The sequence below is a fragment of the Pleurodeles waltl genome, chromosome 5 (genome assembly GCF_031143425.1).
Source record: "Pleurodeles waltl isolate 20211129_DDA chromosome 5, aPleWal1.hap1.20221129, whole genome shotgun sequence".
NCBI classification, from domain to species: Eukaryota; Metazoa; Chordata; class Amphibia; order Caudata; family Salamandridae; genus Pleurodeles; species Pleurodeles waltl.
The window spans coordinates 704,695,090-704,720,642 of NC_090444.1; the positions used below are offsets into that span (position 1 = coordinate 704,695,090).

The following is a 25,553-nucleotide window of genomic DNA, read 5'->3' on the forward strand; positions in this document are numbered from 1 at the left end:
AACACACATGCGCTGTAGGCTTTCTCCAGCCCAGCAACATAGTTGCTGGGCTGGAGAGAGCCTGCACAGGCTCCCAGTCTGCCTGGGAGCTCCCTGGCTGGGCGCTCCCAGCCAATCCTGATGCTGCTCTGAGCAGTGTCAGGGTTGGCGCAGGACATGCTGGGAGCCTGTGCCTGCAGAGGAGCGTTGAGGGACAAGGAGCGGCGAAGGAGACAAGGTTTTTTTTTGGGTGGTTTTAAAATTAAATTTACAGTTTATTCCCTCCCTCCTCCCCCCTCCAGCGCCTCAGCCCCTTCTGCGAGCCGCTACTGATGCACATCTTTACTTCTTGAACAAAAGAAAGCTGTTAAATACTATATATTATCAGAACAATGAAAAACAAATTAATAAGAATGGTCTATTAGTGAAGAATAGTATGTCTTTATGACAGGCTGAGGCTCTCAAACTATTAACACTTCTTTAACAAACATAAACCAGCAATAAAAATGTCAGCAAAGTAAAAATAAACAGAAGCTACTGGATTTGGTCTAGCTCAGGGACTACTTAATACCCTATCACCAAAACCTAGTAGGAATGCAAAAGAGCCAATACAAGAAATGGGAAACCATGCTAAATTTACTTTATATATGTTTTGTGCAGTAACATTTAAGCTAACATTTAAGACTGGCATATGGGATTTTCTGTAGTAATGGTGTTGTGTGTCCCTGACCTACAAATCTCTCCTTGTGTCTTACAGAAAGGGATTCATGAGTGGAATTTCAGCGCGTCCTCTATCCGGGGTGTAAGGCAAGTTTTCATCTGTATCCTTAATTTCTTGCATGTGTAATGTATTTCTCATGCAGGCTGATCTCTTTCTTAAGTGGGTACGGTCTGTCAGGTTAGTAGACCCAGCAATAAGATTGTGGCTCATGGAGCAGATTCTGGAGGTGGCCCACATGAAAAGGAAATGTCACAAAGTTCTTTAGGAAACAGATATTTGAGTAGCATTCAAAATATAGAGTTTGAATAGTAGCGCATGAAGTGGTAAAGAATAAAAAAAAAATATAATAATCTAATGAATCAGTCCACAGAGAGAGCAAATACTTTATAAAGCACTAGCCATGACTAACGTCAAGATGAATACTCCACAGGGCTAAGTCAAGAATGACTAAATGGCTGAATTAAGCTGTTTGACTAAATTAAGTGATTGAAAGGGGCGGCCCAAAAGCCCTCTCCATGTATTGCTAACAGTAGGTCTTTGTGATAGCTGTGCTGTCAAAACCCAGATCGAAAAAGGAGTTTCAGGGTGCATGATTTAAATAAGATGGAGCCAAGATAAGGGTAACATTAGCAAACAAGTTTTTGCCGCTTAGAGGGGTATATAGCCTGACAGTATGATGAAGGGAATAAGGTAAGGTCACATCCTTTCCTGTTAAAAAAAAAACAAATAATGAAAAGCTGTGTTTAGCAGTTCCGGGCTGTTGAAAGTGGGTGCTTAGATATTTTTGATTTAGAATCGTGAACCCAGCTGTGGAACTAGGGGCTCTAGTTATGGAGCAATAACTCAAATATGCATTTAAAGGATTGGCAAGAGGTGAAACACCAGACAGTGACAGACAGCCATCTGAATTATGTTAAATGCATCTGGAACTACAACTTCCACACCTGCTAGAAATATGCCAAACTGCTAATGAACATGGATATTTGCCCCCCAAAACCAAAGAGGCAATCATGGTAGCTATTCCTAACACCAGACAGCGACTTGTTAGATGCTGTGAAATGCCGAACTTTATCATTGATAATTTTGGATTGAAAGACACTAGCAAAATCTTAATGTTTCACCTAACAGTAGCATCTGTCCAAGCGTAAGGAACTGTTCCATACATTAGCAAATCATTGACACCAACACCTTTGTCTGCATTTTTCCATCAACTTGCATAGTCATTTGACTCTTTAAGATGAGACTGGAAATGTGATTTAAAAATTAAAGGCGCTGCATAAAACTTGTACATCCAAAAAAGACTCCTTGAATCAGAACGGATAAGTCATTTAGATCGCCTGGCTGGTGCAAAAAGTGACGAGGCTAGGATGCCTATTGTCCTCTCCCCTTTATGCACTGGGGAGAGAGCCACTGGCTTCACTGATGAGGACTGAAATCATAAATAGAGGCATACAATTACATGGATACATAGTTTACATTTCACTTTGAATTTACAGAGAAAGTCTAATAAATACATCTGTCTGCAGATTCCTCATCTTATGAATACTCCTCGTCCTCAGGCTGGTCTGGAAAACATTTTCCTAGCAATAACTCTCCAGCTCTGCCCGGTTTCACCATGCGGCTCGAGCTTTGCCTCTACCACTAGATGTGACATCACTGGAGTATGCTCGGCAACAACCAGCACGCTTGCATCAGTTCCCTGTTTTATTGTTCTTCATCAGTGTGGTCCAGATCTGGCACCCAGAGTCTCACTGACAAATTCCTCAGCTTCAGTCTGTGACTAGGTCATCTGTTGTCTTTAGGTATTGCAGAAGGTGACGCTATGCTAGATGTCCCTTTCAGGCCTCCATTACATCTGGGATAGGGTTGAAATATGGCAACACAGCCTGCAACTTGCACGTCCTTGCACCCAAATTCTGTTAGAAAGCTGGGCCAAAATATTTTTTGCTACTGCCTGAAATGTGTCTCACCAGCAGACTGCCTTTCCCAGTGTTAAGTCACCTTCCATGGAATGTTCTCTTAAGAGATCTTCGCTCAAAAAACACCAAAAGTGCCACTGAAAGAGAAGGTGGCTTCTCCCTTGAGGAAGAGGTCCTATTCTTGACACCATTTGATGTTTTGTGCCATTCCCAAGCACTGAACTCTTCCTCAGCGCCCTGGGACCTACTTTAAACTGTCTAAAAAGATGAGAACTGAGTTTTCCTGGCCTTTTGCCGCAGAGGTTGAGGCCTTTTAGCAAGTGAATGGTGGGTCTTTTTTGAGGGCAGCTGTGCAAACCAATGGATTCCCCAAGAGATTGGGAGATTCATTCCAGCAGTTTTGGCAGCTCCAGCGTCTCTGACTCGTAACACCTCAAGACAATACCCCTCCACGGATTTTAGCCCCAGCATCTATGGCAAAATTGACAGTGGGTAGTGCACTTTCCCTCATTCACCAAGCCCTCCTTCTGTGCCAGTTTCAAAGCTATTGATAACAAGCATGAAGCAGACTCTATCGCTGGCCAAGGAGTCAGTAGCGGAGAGAATCACCAGTTTGGCAGAGGGAAATGTCAAAGCTAGTTTTAGGACTAAACCCTATTTATTGTTAGAACTTGCCGATGTCCCAAGGTTCTGCTTTGGATATTCTGCTTGGAGGTTTATAGTTCCAATCCAACATCATGGGCTTTTGAGGATAATGGCTATAGTTGCACAAAGGATGATGCCCCAGAAGTGGATTACAACTTGCCAGCTTACAAAAATGATGCCGGCATCTTTTTGCACTTACCAGATGACAGTGTCCAAAATACCTTTATCAGCAGGAGACACTTCCTACTTTTCTGGCCCTGATTTGAACTAGATGTTATCTTTTACAGTAGTCTTTCAGAAGGCGAGGAAGGCCTTGGAATCGAATTAGCCTTCTGCAGAAGTGATGTCCAACATCCTGAAATAAATCTTGCAAAGTTCTACAACTGTTGCAGAGCCTTGTATCAGTTCAGGGAGGCTCCCTTAGTTGCTATAATGGCAGCATGTTAGAAACCGTTTCTGGGTCCAGCAGTCCACAGGTAGAGCATCCAATCTCATAAGCCAATTCTGTATAATCTGCATTTTTTGTTTTCACATCCATCCCTGGAGAGACTGGATTTTTGGGAGACATTAAGTCTACATTTGTGGGCATGTCCTTAGATGATAAGCAGCTCTTCGGAGAGTAGGCCAACTCCTTCTTTAGACATTTCAAGCTCATGTTGTGTAGCCCTCATAATATTAGCTGTCTCAGCTCGCCCAATCACAATAGCCACTGTATTGGCTTGAAAGATGGGGCACATCCACTAGGTGTCATCAGTAGCAGCAGATCCAGTCTCCACCATCCTCTGTGGTCTCTGCTGCCTTCAACCCCTCCAATTTCTCCAGGTAAATACATGTTCTGGTGGGTGTAGGGTCTCCCACTGTATCACTTGTTGGGATGTTATTTCAGTAGATTCTAGATAATACAGCTGGTCCACCTTGACTCTGCCTCCGACCCCAGACCACTCCTTTCCTTCAGAGCATGCTAGCAGACTCCTGCCTTGATTCTGAAGATGGCTTGCTGGACAGATGTGCCATATAAGGGTGCTTCCGGAAAAGAGGGCATGAGAGTTTATTCCCTTTACATCTTGGTCCCCAAAAAGGGTGCAGACTTGAGAATCTTGGATCTCTGCCTTGCCTTCTGAATCTGGTTACACAACAGGAACCGTTCAAGATGCTGTCCCTGAGTCTGGTCATGTTAAACATGAACCTGGGAGATTGGTTTATGTCCCTGGACCTCTAGGATGCCTATTTTCATCTTTTGATTCTCTCCGTTCACAGGTGTTACTTAAGGTTCACACTGGAGTCACAACAGGACAGCACTTTCAATTTGCAGTCCTCTCATTCAGACTAACTACAACCCACATGTCATGACAGAGTTGCCAGTGGTCATGGCAACTGCGCTGCAGGAGTTGCGAGTCCATGTATTTCCCTATTTGGATGACTGGCAGGTGAAGGTGGACTCCTCAATGCTGATCCATGAGCAACTCCAGTGGTTGATGTTTTTATTTCATGATCTGTGCTCTATCATCAACCCCCAAGTCTCACATCATTCCCACATCGAGGCTCAGCTTTATTGAGGTTGTGCTCGAGACAACCTTTCTGAAGGCCTTTCCTCCTACTCTTAGGGTGCTCAGCCAATGATTCCAGTGAGTCTGAGTCATGCTCCAGTCCCAGTCAGACGGTTCTGTGCCTGCTGGGCCTTGTGGCTTTGTGCATAATGTTGGTTTCTCATGCCAGGTTGTGGATGAGAGCCACCAGCGGTGTCTGAGGCTGCAGTGGCTGCAGCACCAAGGAAGTGTCTTGGCTCAGTGACTGGTCTGGTCTTCAAGAATGCACCAGGATCAGCACTGGTGGATGGGCCCTTTAAACCTTCTAAAGGGGTGCCTAATCAGCATTCCACAAGCTCAGGCTACTATGGTCATTAATCTCTCCTTGCTGAGCTATGTTGCTCATCTGGGTGACATGACACAGTAGGATCATTGGTCCATGGCAGAGCAGCTCCTGCACAAAATTGTGCTCAAAATGTCAGCTGGCTTTGCCATGATGGTCTTTTTTCATTCCATCCTAGGAGACAACCTCCAAATTCTGTCAGACAACACCACTACTGTCTTTTCCATCAACAAACAGGGCAGTGTGGATCCAATTCTAGGAGGAGATTCACCTGCGGACACTGGGGCTGTGACGTGGGGCTTACAGTTGCAGGCCATTTCGTAGACTCCCTCAGTGTGAGATAAGATGCCTTTGATTGGCTGACCCTGGTTGACCAGTAATAGGAGCTACACTCCCAAGTGATGAAGGAGATCTTCTCCAGATTGAAGTTTCCATTCATAGATAGATTTACCAAAGTCTGAAACAGGAAGTGCTCTCAGTTTAGTGCCATATACTTCTCGCATGAGGATTCTATCTGGGTTGCCTTTAGGTTAAGCTGGTCTCAGGGCAGTGCTTAGGTTGAGCCTTTGGTTGCCAGTAGGGGCCACCAACGCACATTTTTATGGATCAGCTCTTATTTTTCCTCCCTCGCTAAAGATTTCCAGAGAACAAAGAGAGGGAAAACACACAAAAGAGTAAAAAGAAGAACGAGAGACTGAAAAACTGTCACAACGAGAGGAAGCAGGAGCCTGCAAGAACGAGATAAAGGGGCAGGAAATTTCTGATAGTGAACTAGAGGCATGAGTTGGATTCCAGACTAAGCAGCCTTGGTATTTGGTGATGTCATGTAATAGTGCCTGGTTACAGCTGCTAAGCAGAGCATTGTGTACCAGTGCTTATTCTTTTACAAATTAGGAGCTGTCTCAGGGCCTTCTGTACACGTTCCACCCAATCCCACTCTGTTCCAGAGTGCTGTAGAATGTGTAGAAGGATCAGACACAGCTCATCCTAACCTTTCTGTCGACTCTGCACTCAGCCAAAAATGTCAATTCACCAAATTGCCAGGTGTAGCAGAAACGACATTGCACGTCCATCACACGCCCTTTGTCCTCACGCATGTGCTTACACACACACACTCACACACACTCCTCTCCAGCCACACCGCCTCCATCACACTTTACAGAGGGGTCTCCTCTTTCAGCCTCTCCTAAGGCAGCCCTAACAGACAATAAGGCAGGGCCCCCCTATGGACCCTTGAGAGATAATAAAGTAGACCCACTGGGGGTTCATAACTTAGACCATTATCTCATCAGAGCTTCTCCACCTGCCTTTCCCTCAGTGACACAACTGAGTACCACAAGGTGATTCAGTCAGCAGCCACATACCACAAAGTGGGTATGCGTGTAATACATGAAGAAGAAAATATTTCCATGGAAACACTGTTCAAATTGGAGCAGTCAGTCCACTTTCTCCCAATGCTAGAGGTGTTGGTAAAGGCTTCCACAGAGCTCCATGTCAAGGCTTGAGTAGAAAGCTCCCATCCCCCCAACTGGGTGGAAAATCAATTCAAATCCTCCCCCAGTCATCCGTTATATATTAGAGGGTAGGCACACTAGATTCCCTAGTAGTTTACAGTGCCTGCAAACCTGCCTCCATCCAAGCCTCTGGCAATGCACCTCCTCTTGCTACAGAGTGAAAAAAATATAAACACTGTGGGCAAGAGGGTGGCGGTGTGGCTTTCTTATTGTGATAGGATAAGCCACAATGGGAGGGATATGAGGAACTTCTTTAAACACCACCCGGACCAGCAGCATTGTTTGTGCATTGGATGCCCCCAACACGGACACAAGGGAAGTCAAACCAGGGTCATACTTCAGTGTCTCACCTGGCTCTGTATCTTTAGGTTTAAATCCAAGGTGCAGTAGTATTTGATCAACCTTCTGTTTGACAGGAAACACATTTTTTTCAGGCCACAGGTAGATGAAATGCTGGTAAAGATCAATTAAAAAAACAGACAGCCAAGCCCATGGGACTTTCCAGGCTGAAACCTTTAGGGGCTCCTTTCGAAGGTACCAACCCTGAGGTGAGTCCAAAACTGCCACCAACAGCCCCACTCATATCAAATGTAGCGCACAGTTATACGTCTTTTGGGAATGGTGGCATCTTACATATCAATAGTTCTCTGTGCTAGGTTGCACATGCCGCCCTTGCAAGAGTGTTTTACAATCCAGTGGTCACAAGCCCACAGTCAGTAGGAAGATCTATTGTTTGTTCAGGCCAAGGCGCACCATTCTCTGCAGTGGTAGTTTCCCCTCAGCCTGGTGCAAGGCAGACCAAGTTCTGACTAAGACCTTTACCATGGATGCTTCTCACACGGGCTGGAGCATGCATCTCTCACAGTGCACTTTTCAGGTCAACTGAGAACCAGGACTGCTTCATCAATTTCCGGAAACTGCTAGCCATCCAGCAGGCCCTCAAAGCCTTTCTTGCCCTGTTTTTCGGAAAAGAGGCCCTGGTCAGAATAGATAACACGACAGCCATGTGTTACCTTCAGAATTAGTGTGCCACACACTCCCCTTAGCTCTCTCACCTAGCCCAGCTCATCTGGCATTGAGGTTGTGCTATAACAGTCACCTCCTGGCAGAGCATCTACTAAGGAAGCCAACAATTTTTGTGCATCAACAAGTCCACAAGTGGGAACGACAACGCCAGATCCTCCCCAGATATTTGCAGCATATGGCAGTCCACACGTACATCTCTTTGTTAACCTTGAAAATGCAAAATGCCCAAACTTTGCCACCAGATACACACACCCACTGTCCACGGGCAATCTACAACAAAGGAATTGGAAAGGGATATTTGGCTGCCCTTTACCACCTCCCCTGCTTCCATTCATGGTCAAGAAAGTAAGGCAACCATCTCTAGCTCTAATGTTAGTGGCAGCTCCAAAGTACGCTAGGCAGCCTTGGTTTCCCACTCTTCTGGAGCTATCAGATAGCCCTCACAAAAGGCTTCTATTCAGGCTGGACCTTCTCACATAGAGACATGGTCAAGTCAGGTATTTTGGTCTTGGACAGTTCACAGTTCAACCTTGCGATTTGCCACTGAGATCCTAGAATCCGAATGCCTTCTGCCTTCCTCAGGAATATATGTCAGTCAGGAAGGAGGCCATAAGGCCTTCATCAAGCTCATGCTATGCAGCTAAGTGGAAGAGATGTGTCCATTACTGCAATTTCAACGAGTCTGTTCCTTAAAACCATACAGGGCAGGAATTTTTTATCTGCCTTCTGTAACCCAAGAAGGCAGGCTTGTCCTACAGTTCCATTCTCCTCCACCTAACTGCAGTTGCTGCTTACATGCAGAATAGAAAGCACACATCCTTGTTCAGGATACCAGTGGTTAAAGCATTTATAGAGGGACTAAAAGGAGGCATAACCCCCAGTGTACCCCATGCTTCCATCTGTAACCTCCACATATTACTTACAGACTTTTGGATCAATCTTTGAGACTATGCACTCATGTCTTCTGCAGTTCCTTTCCTGAAAAGGAGCCTTCCAGGTGGCTATCATCTCACTTGGGCACATTAGCAAGCTGTAAGTCTTTACCATTCAGGAACCTTTCATATAGGTTGACATGGATAGGGTGGTTCTTAGAACCAACCGTAAGTATCTCCATAAAGTAGTGTCACCCCTCTATCTTAACCAAATGATAAAAATTCAGGTCTTCTTTCTGCAGCCTGATTCTGTGGCCGAAAGAGCATTGCACACTTTAGAAGTTGAGCAGTCCCTCGTACTGCACAGATAGGACCAAATAATTCCACAAGTCAGACCAGATCTTTGTCTCCTTTGCTAAACCTTGCAAAGAGCAGCCTCTCTCCAAGGCTGGCATAGCTAAGTGGATTGTCATATTCATTCAGACTTGTTACCTCAAGGGGAAGAGCGTCTTCTGCACCCCTCCTAGTGCACATTCTACTCGCAAGACGGGAGATACTTTTGCCGTTCTAGGGAACATCCTCTTAGCCAATATTTGCATGTGGTCAACACTACAATGTTTACTGAGCATTATACTGTAGATATTTTTGCCTGTCATCAAGCTTTAGTTGCCCAGTGTAAAGGGCATTATTCCACTCATCTGCATCATAGATATGCTAAGTATCACAGCTTGTAAAGTACAGCTACACAGTCCATGCTAAGCTGTTGTATCTACAGCCACACATGCTTCAAATGGAAAAATGCTACTTACACAGTAGGCATCTGCTCGTAGCATGTAGTGCTGTAGATATGCATCACCCACTGTCCTCCACGGATGTGTGTGCATTTGACTGATCTTTTTATAATCACTAGATTTACTGTATGCACCGTACTTTTCATTCACACTCCATACCACCTTCCACCTGCAATGTGGAAAACATTCTAATATGGAGTTGGTACCCTTGCCCAGTGTATACTGAGAAGAGGAGTTGCACCACATCTCATGACTCTAGAGACTTCTTTGAAGAAAAACAACTTGCAAACCTCCGAGGCTAACACTAGATGGCAGGATAATGCTAAGCAGGTGAATCTACAACAGTACACACTACAAACAGATGCCTAGAGGGTAAGAAGCATTTTCCTTACTACATACACAAGCATCGCAAGCACAGATCAGACATTAGCATGTCATGCAGCTTTTGAAAAATGTGACCCAAATTAAGCAGTGCCATGCACAGATGTTTAATCCTGTTTTATGGGAGGTGTTAGAATCAATCAGCCCTGATAACAGAAAGCCATGGTGGTAACAATTTGAATCCACCTTGGAAAATGTGAATTTGAAAAACCTTTGGGAAATGACAGAGCCAAAACTTGTTAAAAAAAATCACTAGCAAATCCATAAAATCTATCTCTTGCACAGTGGCAGTGCCTGCATAAGTCAAGGGTGGGGGGCGGCGCGGTCTGGAAGGAGACAAGGTAAAAATAACAAAAAAAAAGCACTTACCTTGCCTCTGTCCCTGCCGCCTTGCGCTCCTCTTTTTCTGGTGTCCCAGCATTCACTGCTGGGACACCAGCACAGGCTCCCCATCAATCCTGGCACTGCTTTCATACAAAACCTAGCATGAAAGCAGCGCCAGGTTGGTCTGAGCAGCAGTTACTGGGGTCTGTGCAGTTTCTCAGCTGGGCTGGAGAAACCTAAGTGTGCATGTGTCTTTGGCTGACCCCAGACAGCCGGCCAAATGCACATGCGAACGTAGGTACACCCTCCCCTCCTCCCCTTCCTACCTCCTGTGGCCCAGCCCCACCCTGCACTGCTGACTGTGCCAGAAGCAGAAAAAAAAAATTATAGTAAAGTATAGTATAGTAAACTATAATTTTATTTTTCTGCTTCTGGCACAGCAAGTGGGGCGACGCTCTTTCACCCTAGCGAAGGAGCTGCCGCTATTCTTGCATCAAGTAAAATCTGAGCTGTGCAAAATATTCAGCGCTTGGAAGGTCATTAACTCCTTCAAATTCAGTCACTGGCAACCCTATCTTTAAAAATACCTTCATGCGCACATTAAGTTCAAACTAACCGGGTACAGATTTGGCAAGCACTTCAGTAAAGATCTACTCCCACCATGGGCAAAACCTGTAGAAAACAACAACCGTAGACCTTGTAATTACAAATATGAGTCAGGCTTACACATATTATGTGTTTGTCCATTACTTGCTGAGGAATGAACGGGACACATCTGTGCATCGCTGGCTGTTTGAATGGAATCCATCTACACTTAAACATAAGATTCATTACATTAATGGCCTTCGCTGAAATGAAATTCCAAGAGAAGCAGGCAATCGGACCTTCACTGGTTACGGGCACACCAGAGACATGATCATTAACACAGCCAATAAGCCACAAGTGAAGGATGAGAGAATGATAACCTGTGCTGTGCTGCAGAGGTGTCTCTAGTTACCATGGTATTTTTGGCCAGACTGTTGCACCCTCTTATTGGGCAGAGAACGAAATAACCTCCACAGAAGCATGAACAACATTAATAAACTATACATTTTTGTCAACAAAAAATAATCCTAGCACATACACAGGACCCTCTAATGTTGGCCACTCTTACTGCACATGATAATTTTATATAGTTGCCCTTTTTTTCATTAACCAGATAGAAGTATTTTTATGCATGTTGTTTTAATGATCTTTTGATGCATTTTCTATTTGACAGATTTATAATTGTTACGGCCTCCGTGTAGATGAGGCAACATACCTTTAGGATCACACTGGTTAGGTTTGTGCATCAGTGTGATCCATATTATAGAAAGGGGGGGCTGTGCAAGTGTCTGCGGCCCTCTCTGTAATCCCAGAGTGCCCCAGAGAACAGAAGGCGTGTACACGCCATTACACCTCCAGGGCACTTTATGCAATACGACTCCTGTTAGCATTAATTTAACAAAAATGCTAATTTGTAATTTTTTTTTTTTTTTTTTTTTACAAAAAGCCAACTTGTGTTTGAAGCTGACAAGCAATACTATGTATTGTAGTCTTGAGCTGATAATAGACTTTATAATAGATTGATTTAAGAGTTGATCATACGAGCCTGAATTTAGATTTAGAAGATTTTATAATTATATATGTTTTGAGAGACTTTTTTTTCCAGTTTTGTTCAGGCAGCAATTGCAAGCCACTATTCACTAAACAGTATCTGGTTCGCGTACTTTGTAGCCTCCGTCAAAGCAGTCCTGACAGACCGACGCATTCCAAGAGCCATATTCTAGATCCAGATGATTACAAGTCACAGCAGAATATTTTGACAAATGTGATCATTTTACCATTATATGAGAAGGAAATTATAGTTTTGCAGTCAGTGTTGTAGTATCAGAGCCCCCCAAATGTAAATAAGTCTCTCCAATTGTGGTGTATTATCCTTACTGGCTATGTACGTTTGAGTCATATTTATCTAAATAAATTAGCAGATTTACAAAGTAGAAAGCTTGCATAGGAAAATGTGAGTGCCCGTGAGTACCCTTTAATTTGGTACAATAATTGAATACATAAAACATTTTTATAATGACTATAGTGTTAAGCACAACTAATAATCAAGTCCCAAAAACCTCATTAGCTATTTTAATATGGCTCAGAAAGTTTGACATAAAACTTAATGTCAATATTCTATATATAATGTATAGCTGACCTAAAACTGTAGAAACCTGAAATGAATTGAAAGAAAGTAGAGTAAAATAAAAACATTTTTGAGAGAAATAGGGTTGGGCATCTTCTCTAGGAACTAGCTGTGAATACATTTGGTAATCTCCATAAGGAACCTCTGAAAGTTTTGGAAAATTATTAGTAGCTGAAGTAGATCAAATAATGCTGGGTTAGTATGTCCTGTTGGTGAGTTCCTGTGGATTGTACGTTTGACTAATCAAGCTGATTTTGTAGGTTCTCCTCTTCATATTTTGGGTGATGAGCTGTACTCATCTGATGGGGAATTATTACCGTTGGTGACCCATTAGAATATGATTTGCAGATATTTTACCGCAGGACAAACATCAACACACTCTGAACACCAGTGTTTGCCCCGCAATGATTGCCATTCTTATTTTATTTTATTTTTAAGGGGAGTGCCGTCCTGTGCCCCCTCTGCCCTCCCCACTCTACCTACAGGTATTTTGCCACCTACAACTGCAGCACTGCAGCACTGTTGAATTAAGCCCTTCAGTGCAGGCAGCAAAATGTTGTTCGGCATAATTAACACAGGCTAAAGTCTTCATACCGTGGTGGTAATCTTTTTAATAAGCTTATCAATATCCTTGTGTGTACTTACGTTATTATGTAGCCTGGTGGTCTATGCAATTGGTTAAATGTTTTCTGTTGAGTAACTCTCGTAAACGCAATACCAGATAATCGAGGTGGAGCTATGATTAGGTTAATGTAGGAAAGTACCATCTTGCCTGGCATGTTACCCCCATATTTCACTGTATATATGTTGTTTTAGTCTATGTGTCACTGAGACCCTGCCAGGCCGGGCCCCAGTGCTCATAAGTATGTGCCCTGTATGTGTTCCCTGTGTGATGCCTAACTTTCTCACTGAGGCTCTGCTAACCAGAACCTCAGTGGTTATGCTCTCTCTGCTTTCCAAATTTGTCACTAACAGGCTAGTGACTAAATTTACCAATTTACATTAGCATACTGGTACACCCATATAATTCCCTAGTATATGGTACTGAGGTACCCAGGGTATTGGGGTTCCAGGAGATCTCCATGGGCTGCAGCATTTCTTTTGCCACACATAGGGAGCTGTGACAATTCTTACACAGGCCTGCCAGTGCAGCCTGAGTGAAATAACGTCCACGTTATTTCACAGCCATTTACCACTGCACTTAAGTAACTTATAAATCACCTATATGTCTAACCTTCACCTGGTGAAGGTTGGGTGCAAAGTAACTTAGTGTGAGGGCACCCTGGCCCAAGCCAAGGTGCCCCCACATCGTTCAGGGCAAATTCCCCAGACTTTGTGAGTGTGGGGTCACCATTACACGCGTGCACTGTACATAGGTCACTACCTATGTACAGCGTCACAATGGTAACTCTGAACATGGCCATGTAACATGTCTAAGATCATGGAATCGTCCCCCCAATGCCATTCTGGCTTTGGGGGGACAATTCCATGATCCCCCGCGTCTCTAGCACAGAACCCTGGTACTGCCAAACTGCCTTTCCGGGGTCTCCACTGCAGCTGCTGCTGCTGCTGCTGCTGCCAACCCCTCAGACAGGTTTCTGCCCTCCTGGGGTCCAGACGGCCCTGGCCCAGGAAGGCAGAACAAAGGACTTCGTCTGAGAGAGGGTGTAACACCCTCTCCCTTTGGAAATAGGTGTGAAGGCTGGGGAGGAGTAGCCTCCCCCAGCCTCTGGAAATGCTCTGATGGGCACAGATGGTGCCCATCTCTGCATAAGCCAGTCTACACCGGTTCAGGGATCCCCCAGCCCTGCTCTGGCGCGAAACTGGACAAAGGAAAGGGGAGTGACCACTCCCCTGACCTGCACCTCCCAGGGGAGGTGCCCAGAGCTCCTCCAGTGTGTCCCAGACCTCTGCCATCTTGGAAACAGAGGTGTTTGTGGCACACTGGACTGCTCTGAGTGGCCAGTGCGTGACGTCAGAGGCTCCTTCTGATAGGCCCTTACCTCTCTTGGTTGCCAATCCTCCTTCCTAGGTAGCCAAACCTCCTTTTCTGCCTATTTAGGGTCTCAGGTTTGGGGATCTCACCAGATAACGAATGCAAGAGCTCACCAGAGTTCCTCTGCACCTCCCTCTTCACCTTTTGCCAAAGGATCGACCGCTTACTGCTCAGGACGCCTGCAAAACCGCAACAAAGTAGCAAGACGACTACTAGCAACCTTGTATCGCTTCATCCTGCCGGCTTTCTCGACTGTTTCCAGGTAGTGCATGCTCTGGGAGTAGCCTGCCTCCTTTCTGAACCAGGAGCTCTGAAGAAATCTCCAGTGGGTCGACGGAATCTTCCCCCTGCAACCGCAGGCAACAAAAGACTGCATCACCGGTCCTCTGGGTCCCCTCTCAGCACGACGAGCGTGGTCCCTGGAACTCAGCAACTCTGTCCAAGTGACTCCCACAGTCCAGTGACTCTTCAGTCCAAGTTTGGTGGAGGTAAGTCCTTGCCTTCCTACGCTAGACTGCATTGCTGGGTGATTTGCAGCTGCTCCGGCTCCTGTGCACTCTTCCAGGATTTCCTTTGTGCACAGCCAAGCCTGGGTCCCCGACACTCTAACCTGCAGTGCACAACCTTCTGAGTTGTCCTCCAGCATTGTGGGACTCCCTTTTGTGACTTCGGATGGACCCCGGTTCTCTTTTTTTCTAAGTGCCTGTTCAGGTACTTCTGCGGGTGCTGCCTGTTTCTGTGAGGGCTCCCTGACTTGCTGGGTGCCCCCTCTGTCTCCTCATCCGAGTGGCGACATCCTGGTCCCTCCTGGGCCACAGCAGCATCCAAAAGCCCTAAACGCGACCCTTGCAGCTAGCAAGGCTTGTTGGCGGTCTTTCTGCGTGGGAACACCTCTGCAAGCTTCTTCACGACGTGGGACATCCATCCTCCAAAGGAGAAGTTCCTAGTCCTCATCGTTCTTGCAGAACACCAAGCTTCTTCCACCCGGTGGCAGCTTCCTTGCACCCTCAGCTGGCATTTCTTGGGCTCCTGCCCACTCTCGACACTGTCGCGACTCTTGGACTTGGTCTCCTTGTCCTACAGGTACTCAGGTCCGGAAATCCACTGTTGTTGCACTGCTGGTGTTTGTTCTCCTTGCAGAATCCCCCTATCACGACTTCTGTGCTCTCTGGGGGTAGTAGGTGCACTTTACACCTACCTTTCAGGGTCTTGGGGTGGGCTATTTTTCTAACCCTCACTGTTTTCTTACAGTCCCAGCGACCCTCTACAAGCTCACATAGGTTTGGGGTCCATACTTCCTATTGCTATTATCTGCATAATTTTGGTTTGTGTACATATATCTTGTGTATATAACTTATCCTCATACTGAGGGTACTCACTGAGATACTTTTGGCATATTGTCATAAAAATAAAGTACCTTTATTTTTAGTATATCTGTGTATTGTGTTTTCTTATGATATTGTGCATATGACACCAGTGGTATAGTAGGAGCTTTACACGTCTCTTAGTTCAGACTAAGCTGCTTTGCATCGCTACTTTCTATCAGTCTAAGCTGCTAGAAACACCTCCTCTACACTAATAAGGGATAACTGGCCTGGCACAAGGTGTAAGTACCTCTGGTACCCATTACAAGCCAGGCCAGCCTCCTACAGTTAATCCAAAAGAAATTAGACCAGGATAGCCGATTTAATTACTGTTTATTTTCTACTGTAGATAGTTTAGGGAAGTATTACACAAAGATCGGGTTAAATCAGTAACAAAACAAGGACAGATGATAATAATAAATGTATTTATTTTGTCAAAGGAGGGTTTCATTGGCAGCACAGTGTCGTTGCCCATGGCTTTGCCGATTGGGCTACAGCCCGAATGTCAATGAAACTTGTTAGACAAGGCTAAGGTCTTCGACTTGGATATCCCAGACGGACGATTGATGATCCTACAGTCAGTCCATCTAAACAGGGTACAACTGAAGTTGGATTCCACTGAGCGGCTGTCCGAGTGTTTGCAAATAATAAATAACACATTAAACGAGGCTGTGTGTTGGCTTCTGCCCCTTTTGGGATGAACTTGTAGAATAAAATCAGTTTTGTTTCCTATAAATATATAGATAACATTTATTTAACAGTCATTTTTAATTCTAAATTAAACTGGAACAATCACCTAAATATATCAAAGCAAAATCTATGTCGGTGATGAGAGATGTATCAACATTTGACAGCACCTGGAGTGGGTTGTCTACTCCCCTGCGTAAAATATATAAAGCCACAATGATCCTGTTAATTTTACGTTGCAGGATTTAACACAGGAAAAAAACGATTGGTCCATATTTAGAAGAATTTATTCTAAACTAGTTATGAGGTCCTAATTTAAATGCCATGTTGAACGCATTACGTTTGAAGTTGATTCTCAAAGCTTGCTAGAATGCAGTTCATGCTCATTTTCCTAGATTTTGTATCCCAGTGAGGGGAGGCAATCAGAATAAATCTACAACAATCTGTTGGCATACTCTTTTAAGGCGAGGACGTTTTAATAATGCGTTACTCAAATAACTATCCCATTTGTAACGTGCAACACCCTGAGCACAAAAATATTTTACCTGTTACAAATACTTAAAGAAAGGATATTTGGCTTTGACTGAAATGTATGGGAGGTGACATGGTTCTATGTTCATGTAACGTTCTACTCTACCAGTTGCAGAGATACTAAGAGGTTCGATTTGGGATGAATCCAGGAGGGCACATTCAAGAGCTTCTGGCTTAGGGAAGAGAGAATAAAGGTGGTACATACGATGTGATTCATGCAAGTTAGCTATTTTATATATTATCATGGATTGTCCCTGCTATGCAATATAAAGCTGCAAGATTATGGGCATTGTATAAACAGGGCTAACCCTTACACCAACATAGAACAAGGGTTCCAACCAAAATATCGAAATGTGTGTTACGTTGATCTCATTGTTTGGAACTATATACAAAAATTATACTATGATCCCCCACTTAATTTGAAGTGAATCATTACATGCACCGATTCAGTTGTGTAAAATATAAAAGCAGAAGCCTCATTTGATATGTTTGTAATTAGTATTCTATTTAAACATCAGACAATGTGTAATCCCACCTAACATAAATAATAGTGCAGAAAGCACAGAGTTCAAAGTGACACGGACAATTTCTCAAATACAATAGATTCAAAGAAAGGACCCAGTGTTGATATAGTGCAATATGGAATTCATCCATAAGTCATGGGATGCAGCAAATGTAATTACGAACAACCCCAGGTGCACTGTTGACGTTTCAACCTATATACTATAAACTAGCAGATCTGTTCAGAACAAGATGCCATCTGTCTAAACACCCATTTGCTAAATAAATATTTGATCAAAAGCATAGCTGGCGGAGCAGGCGAAACCAATGCCACATGTAGCCTGTAAATCCGATGATACACAGGGCTCTGCGTGTTGGCCCTGGACTCTTCGTTCTCTACGATGAATACATGCAACAACTACAGGGGTGTCCATTTTCACATTATGCCCAGTGAAATAGCAGGCCCAAGCACTGCAGGTGGGGGATTGGATAATAAGACTGTACACACTGGAGGAATATACACCTCTCTACCATTGTTAATTCCTCAATTCGGAAGGTACAGGTTGTTTCCGGCATCCATGTCAGTCCCTTTCATCTTAACATCTACTTCATTATTTGCATGTCTAAGGGCTAAATGCAAGGTTCAGCATCATGACTTTAGCACACAATCTAGATTTTCGTGGAAAGACAAGTATATTTAGCCATTTGGACGCCTGGAAACCTATTTCCTGACCCCTCTGAATAATAAGTTCACAATGTTTATGGTGATGCCAGAATACACGCCTCTTGGTCTTGTTTTATTGTGTCTTTCCTTGTTCAAAGCTAGGTTTGCACATCTCTCCCTGCATGCATGGCAAACCTGTCCACGCTTTTGTCCAGCTGCCAGTCTGTCTGGCTTGGTCTCCGTACCCAGGGGACCAAAGGCGGGCGAGAGGGCTAGGCAGCAGCAGATGCTTGTATAGGACTGTAGGCTCTAGGCTACTTCTGGGAGTTCCAATAGCACATAGGAAACATACCTTCTTCTGCTCCTACTGTCAAGGAACAGTCTGTGCCTTGCACTGGTCACGACCATGTTTCACGTAAGAGGTTAAGGTTCCATTAGGGAGCATTTATTGACATAACCAATGTAGACCGTAGCCTTACATATCTAGATTGTAACCAACAAATTGTATATAGGGGTGAAGAAAAAACAAAGTGATAAAAAGGCAATTAGATAATAATGATTCAAGAAACAGATCATCATATACAGATATTTACTCTGATTCATCATATCTTAGTAAGTCATTTGTTCTGATGTCACTTTCTTAGAGCAGTCTAGTCTTCGGTTTTCAACCTTTTTTCGTAATTTCTTTAAGTACACTTAGATTGCATCGATAAGTGAACTTGGGAGGGGCAGATTTGACATATAAATATCTAACTAACCTACATCTAGGCCTCGCCAAGTCCTAACAGTAGATAAATATAACCTAGTTTGACAAGCATCATACACAAATTTCACTTTATCACCCTTGCATTTGGAATCACCTATAGTCAAGGTCAGGCACAATTTCATACGTGTATACTGACAACTTGCAAATCCATATGCTAATTATGGACGAAAGCTGGTCTGGAAGCAGCCCAACGTAATGATCAAAGCTTAGGTGGCTGTTCATTGTAAGGTAATGGCAGGGTTTGTCCATTATTCTGCTAAACCGGTACTGTCAAGAACTGGGTACTTATTCTAAATTCACTTCACATGCTGAATGATTAACCAACTTACCCCTCCAGTTAAATCGTACCCTGAAAACCCAATTTGTCTTATGGTTACAAAACTCCCTTCTTTTCTGGCCCAACCTCAAGGAGGTAATCTGGTAATATTCTATAGTGCACCTAAGCTGCCTTTGATGACATGCTGACACTACACAAATACATACAAGGAGCACACCAATATTTCTTCTAGATGTGCAGCTGTTCTTCTTTGTCAGCACCTTCATCTATGGATAACTTACATAAGCTATTTAGTTCCCTAATATCACAGGCCGCACTTATCATACCATCCATTCGAGCTTTCATTCATAAACTCGTCCCTGTCACCTATTAAATATTAATCTCGGTCCACTTAAATTACATTGTACTGGCAAACATTCTTCTTACTCACCCCATCACTAATCTTTTCCTATGTTGACTCATAGATTAAATTCTTACTCTGTTCATCTACTTCCTGTTTCTTTATTGAGTCAGTAAATGAAGACTGCTGTCCTTGCTGCCTGCACATATCCTTGTCTCTCTCTCCAACACCACAACCAATCGAGCTTTCTATCCAACAACAGTGACTCAAGGGGCCGTATTACAGAAAGTGCTCCAAGGGCGCAGCAGTCCTTTGCGTGCCCGGGGCCACTTTGTTATTACAGAAGGGGCCACAGACTCTTGTGGGCCCCTTCTGTAATACTCATTGTACCTGCCAGGAAGCTGATCTCTTTCCCCTCTTGAAAGTGCTGGGAGGTTGCTGCCTGCACCTTGAAATACGGAGCAGCGTTTAAACAGCTGTAAGGAGTCATCACGGCTTAATTTATGCAGAAGTTTCAACCAAGTAAACATACTTTTCCTCATGAGTAGATGGCTTTTTATTAGTGAAAATCAGATTTGTACAAATCAGAGTATGATTTTTTTCGATTACAAATGCAACTCTCTATGCACTTAGGTCTTCCATAGAAAAGGGCCACCTATTGGCTACCGTAGAAAAGGGCCACCCATTGTACTTGAAGGATATGCATTGAGCCTGAAGGATGAATAAAATTAGAATATTCATGAGACACGGCTGTCTAAACCTAGGTAACTTCTGGATATCACTTGTGTAAGTGTAAAAATGTAATACACAGGATCTGATAACAGAGGTTGCTCTAGCAATATAGGCAGTAAAGAGAATGAGAGAGAGAGTTGAACACTTAAAGAGCATTATACAGCAGAAGATGTGGTTCATAACCGAAAGTAGGATCAGCCACCTTACAATGCAGATAGATGCTGATTAGATGAGGCGAAATCTACAAAATTCCGCATTCTTAATTTGCACAGGCTGCAAAGTAGTTATGGGTCAATTGTGGCTTAAGCAGATGAAAGATCAGTGAACATATCATATCACCTTCAGTTACAAGGGACACCGATGTAGCATTCTTTTCCAAAAGTAGATATCCCACTTGAATTTAACTCAGTTGACAGGCTTTCCTCTACGTTTTTCACAGAATTTCGCAGAGCAAAAATTAGTCTAATTTTGAAGGATTCCTCGGGCGACGTAGTTGAGAACTCTCCCTTGACACAGGCTCTAAATTTGCTAACTTGCAATTCCCTTTGTTTTTGATACAGTATTTCAAAGTTTGAAGAAAGGTGCTGTTTTCTCTATGTGCTGCACAACTCCGATGATTTCCAGATATATTTCTGCACGGAGCTTCACTGCAAAAAGTAGGTGTCGGCCTCAAATTCGATGTAAACATGTTATGTCATGTTATGCTATGTTATTGCCCTGTGACTGCTATTTGCTCAAATGCATCCTATAATATTGTAGTTCTGGTGTATGTATTCACTGTACATGGTTGCACATTATAATGGGTGTCAATCGTCTTGTGTATCTTGCTTGTGCTATGTACTTGATACTGTAATTTGCCCACTTAATCTTAATCCAGTCGCCTCTCTATACGATGTAGTGTGCATAGTTGCTGTTATATACATTACTGCCTTAACAATAGTGTGAAAACTGGGTAGGGATTTTGATTGTCATTTACTGAAATTTAGGTTAACTTAACCTCCAGGTTTCTCTTTGCTTTTTATGAGTCCTGGTCATAAATTGTAGGTGGACACTATGCCCCTAACCCCTCGGTGTGCCTTTTTTGCTCCTTTTATCCGTTTTCACACTGCTTGTATTCACAATTATTTTTATAGCAAAGACCTAGGTGGAGAGCTGCAGAGCCTTTTGTCGGCGGAGGTCTAACACTAGATGTAATTAGTGGAAACTGTAGAGGACTATACACCTAGCTGTAGCGGTGAAGTGAATGCCATCACCCAGCTGTGTGTAACCATTAGCAGTGGGAGAGAAAAAACCTATTTGAAGATCTTTGTCTTTGGTGCCTTTCTAAACCACAAGAACTAGTTAGTGAGGGTGAATGGCTGTTAGATGGTGTTCAACATTCTGGGTGTGTAGATGGGGGAGTCTACCTCCTTTTTTGTTTTCTCTTCCTCTATTTCTTTATTGCTAATCTTGTGACTCGTTGTCACCATAACTAACCAGTTTTGCAAGCAGGATTTTCATTACTTCTTTGCACGTGAGATTATTGTGCTTTGTTATTCTGCTTTGGAAAAAGGTACAGCTTACCTTTAGTCAATTCTCTTTAATTACTTGTACATCCTTCTCATTAAGCCAAACATCCGTGTTCTGTGCATATAGTTTAGATTTTTGTGGAGTGCTTCATTTTAGCCGGTGGTTGCTAGTAGGGCCCACGGGGCACTCATTTTTTGGGACTGGCACTTATGTTTCCTCATTAGGCTTTGATCTAGATCAATTGGGGAAAAAAGCACAAGAGGCGGAAAGAAGGCCAAGCAGAAAGATGGAAAAAACGTGACAAAGGGAGAAAGTGGGGGGAGTGAAAAAGAACCCGGACAAGTGAGATGAAGTGAAAGGGAGTTTCCGGTGGTGGATTAAAGAAGCATGAGGTGAAATTAAGATTTATCTACCTTGCTATTTGGCATCTCGACCTTCAATAGTGCTGGCCATGGGCTTCTAAGCAAAACATTGGCACCAGCACTTGTTCTTTTACACAGAAAGTGCTGCGTACCCCAAAGCAAATGTATTTATCTAAATAGATTGAGTGGGCAAGCATTTAAAATTCCCCTATCACTAACCAAGGCATCCCTAGGCTCAATGAGACTCCTAATCCAACCTTTAATCAAAGAACTGTTCACTAAGCGAGTAGGGTAAGAGTTCTGAAAATGAATAGATAGATAATTCAAAGACATTCACCTAGCAAGGAGCAGTATCTTTGCCTTTTTTGTAATCAAATTTTACCAGAGTTACTAAGAAGAAGGAGTGCAGGACTTTAGGTGGTAGGTAGGGCGTATTTGAACTTAATATATTATTTAAGAGATACTCCTGAAAATATCCGTCTGCAGCAGTGAGATGTTTATGATGGTGACTTGCCTTATTGTTAGCCAGTTCATTGGTCAAAGATTTCCCATTGCAGCCTAAAATAAACAAGATCCATTTGGAATCAAACTATTTACCCTGATATTTTGAGAAATGTTGCCCACTGCAAGTATTCCAGCAGCGTGGACTTAAACCGCTCTCAATGCGCATTTCTACCATCCTCACATGACCTGCTTCCTCAGTCTCCAGGAATACATTTTTTGCCCCTTAAATTAAATGTGTAGGTGGAAATGGGGGAAAGAGGGTCACAAGTTCTATCACTGACTGTTTCAAGCAATCTTAAATCAGTTTGTGAATGAACAATATTATTTTGCAGGAACATTTTCAGAGGAGAATCTCTGATACTTCCCCAAACAACTTTGAAAACAGTCAGTAATTTATTTTAAAACACTTATTCTCCAAATGTTTTATAGACCAATAGCAGTGTTCTAAAATCACACTCCACTTCCAGTGGAGCGGAACTGCCAGCAGTTATCCTTATGGAGTGGATTTCTGATGTATAAAATAGCACAAGTGGGGACAAAAGGAGTCCATCAGCGTATTCATCAGCGCAACTTATTTAAGTTGCACCAATTCTTGGTCTTTTGAATGAACATCAGCTTCCTCTAGATGGAGTCATGGCCACCTCTAATAGTCTCTCCCCTGATCCATTAAATCAACCATCTGGTGCGAGATAGTAGTAGTCTTGATTGTGATCTGTATCACTAACAGGAGCGTCTCCTCGGCAATGGTGAAGGAGCATTGCCCCTCTGGCTACAAGCCAACAGCTGAAAAATAAAACAATATTTTATCATCGGGTTTTTTTCAGCTTCTGGCTGAACCAGCATGTGTAGGGAGAGCTGGGCCATGGGAGATGGGAGGAGGAGTGGAGTGCACTAGTTGCACGTCAGTTTGGCCGGCCATCTTAGGCCGGCCAAACTGCCATGTACACTTAGGTTTCTATAAACTGGCTGTGTTTCACAGCTGGGTTGGAGAAACAGCAGACTCTAGTGCACTGTCTGAATGGCAGACCAAGCCACTCAGACAATAGTGGCTCTGCTCTCATGCTAGGTTTAACATGAGAGGCTGTGCCAGGATTGCGCGGGGACCATGTGCTGGTGTCCCAGGGACTGCTGGAATACCATCCCCATCAGGAGAGAAGAGGAGCGAGGTGGGCCAGCGACAGGACCAGAACGTTTTTTTGTTTTTTTAAACTTTGTTAAGCACACCTCCATCTCCTTTTGGATTTGTGGCAGCCGTCAATGATCACCAAGAACATATGTACTCTGTACAGGTACAGATTCAATGTGTGCCCCTTAAACATTAGCACTGGTGCCCTAAAATCACCAACCATGACATTTGATCAGTTTACCAGGCTATTACTGAAGGGACAGGAATGAGGTGCTGTTCTCCGGTCTTTTTTAGGGCCACGATACACAGACCCTTTGGCTGAGTACGGACACTGGGAGGGCGACCAGTTAGCTACATGTCACTGGTACACCACTTTTTCATCTCTCAGCTTTCCTCTGAGAAATCATTATCATCAAATATTTTTGTCCATTTGCTTCAATTCAGATGAGCCAAGACTATAACTCTCATATTGCACTATTTGTTAAATGAAAGCCCAGGACTAGAAAAGAAGTGTGATTGTGAAATGGAACATCTAGTCACCACCATGCATAAAGCAAAAGCAAGCCCTACATCCCGCCCAAGGAGAAGTGGTGACTCAGTCGCCACTTAGTGTACAATGAAAAAAGAAAAAGGTAGTTTAAAGAAATATATAACCTCCTTTATTCATCTGTTGTGATAAATAGTATAGGGACTACACAATATCCTTCTTGGATTTTCTTTATACAGTTTTCACCAGTGGGTCTCACAATTTTAATAAAATGTGCCATTTTACACATCCTTTTGAAAGTATGTTCGGGGATGGTCAATCACCCAATGAAATTTTGGAAAGATCGAGTATATGATGCATTTTAATGCATTTTATTACTTGTGTTATCAGGATAGACGTTTCAAAGAAAAAATTGCAGAAGCAGTAGTTTCCCCACACTAGGCTGTAATTATGTCATGTGCCAGTAGCCACCTTTTATCAGTCTGTAGCCCCAGTCATTGATGAGCTCTTCAGCGTAATAAATATCACTTGTTGTCCATCATCAGCCAGCAGCCCCTCAGTAGTACAGAATCACCAGCATTAGTCTCCTTACCACTTTCAGACCCCTACCAGCTGCCTTCTCAACACCATTTGCAACCACCATGCAGTAGCTCTCTTTCCCCCATTCTCTCTCCTGACTTTAGCTAGTGGTCTTTCTGCAGTCTCTTTCAGCTTTGTAAGTCCCCTCCGTCCACCACATCTCTGATGCTAAGCCCCATCTGACACGTTAGTAGGTAAGGCGCTGGTCCCAGGCAGAGCCGGACTGATGTAGCAGGCATCAAGCGTTTTCCCAGGGGGTTGGAAGGGTGGGGCTGGTTTAGCAGCTATGGGTACTGGTTTTGAGACTGGGGCCCGGTTTTGTAGAGATGCTGCAATATCGACCCCCAGTAATAAAAACAGAAGTGCTTCGCATTTGCACTCCTACCAAATCCCCAGCTAACACCCCCCGCACTCTGGTCTGTCAAAATTGCTTTGGCTGCTTCGCGTTCCCAGTCCGGCCATGGTCGCAGGGCTTGCTATGCTGTTTCACTCTGTAGTCTGGAACCGGCAGTGATCTTTACAGGCCTCCAGCCTGGATTGCGGGCATGAGATAAAGGCCGACACAGTCGACTGTCTGAACAGTGCCAACCTGGCAACATTGTGCAGACTGCAGCTGATGCCAGTGTTCTCATGCTGCCCAAGTTTTGCCAGCCTCCAAGTCCAGTTACTCCTGCAATTATTTCGCCTGCCATACTGTCTCAACTCTACATTTCCTTGGCATTCAGTTTAATTCCCTATTTATTGACTCAGTATCAGCCCTTTTGAATGTTGTTTTAAACACTGAGGCAAAAATAAGCATCGGTTGTTTTTGTGACCTTTGTATTTATACAGTTATCACCTTTGTCAAGCAGAGCTTCTTGACCTTCATTAGTTTT

The 25,553-nt window shown here is 43.7% G+C and overlaps 1 protein-coding gene across 2 annotated transcripts in view; it reads left to right on the plus strand.

Moving 5' to 3' along the window:
• MAP3K5 (mitogen-activated protein kinase kinase kinase 5) overlaps positions 1–25,553 on the plus strand; it is a 759,411-nt gene that overhangs the window by 517,515 nt on the left and 216,343 nt on the right. For both annotated transcript variants that reach the window (XM_069234653.1, XM_069234652.1), the window contains exons 12-13: positions 737–786; positions 20,672–20,767. In XM_069234653.1, coding sequence (XP_069090754.1) covers positions 737–786; positions 20,672–20,767 — 146 coding nt within the window. The remainder of the gene's footprint in view (positions 1–736; positions 787–20,671; positions 20,768–25,553) is intronic.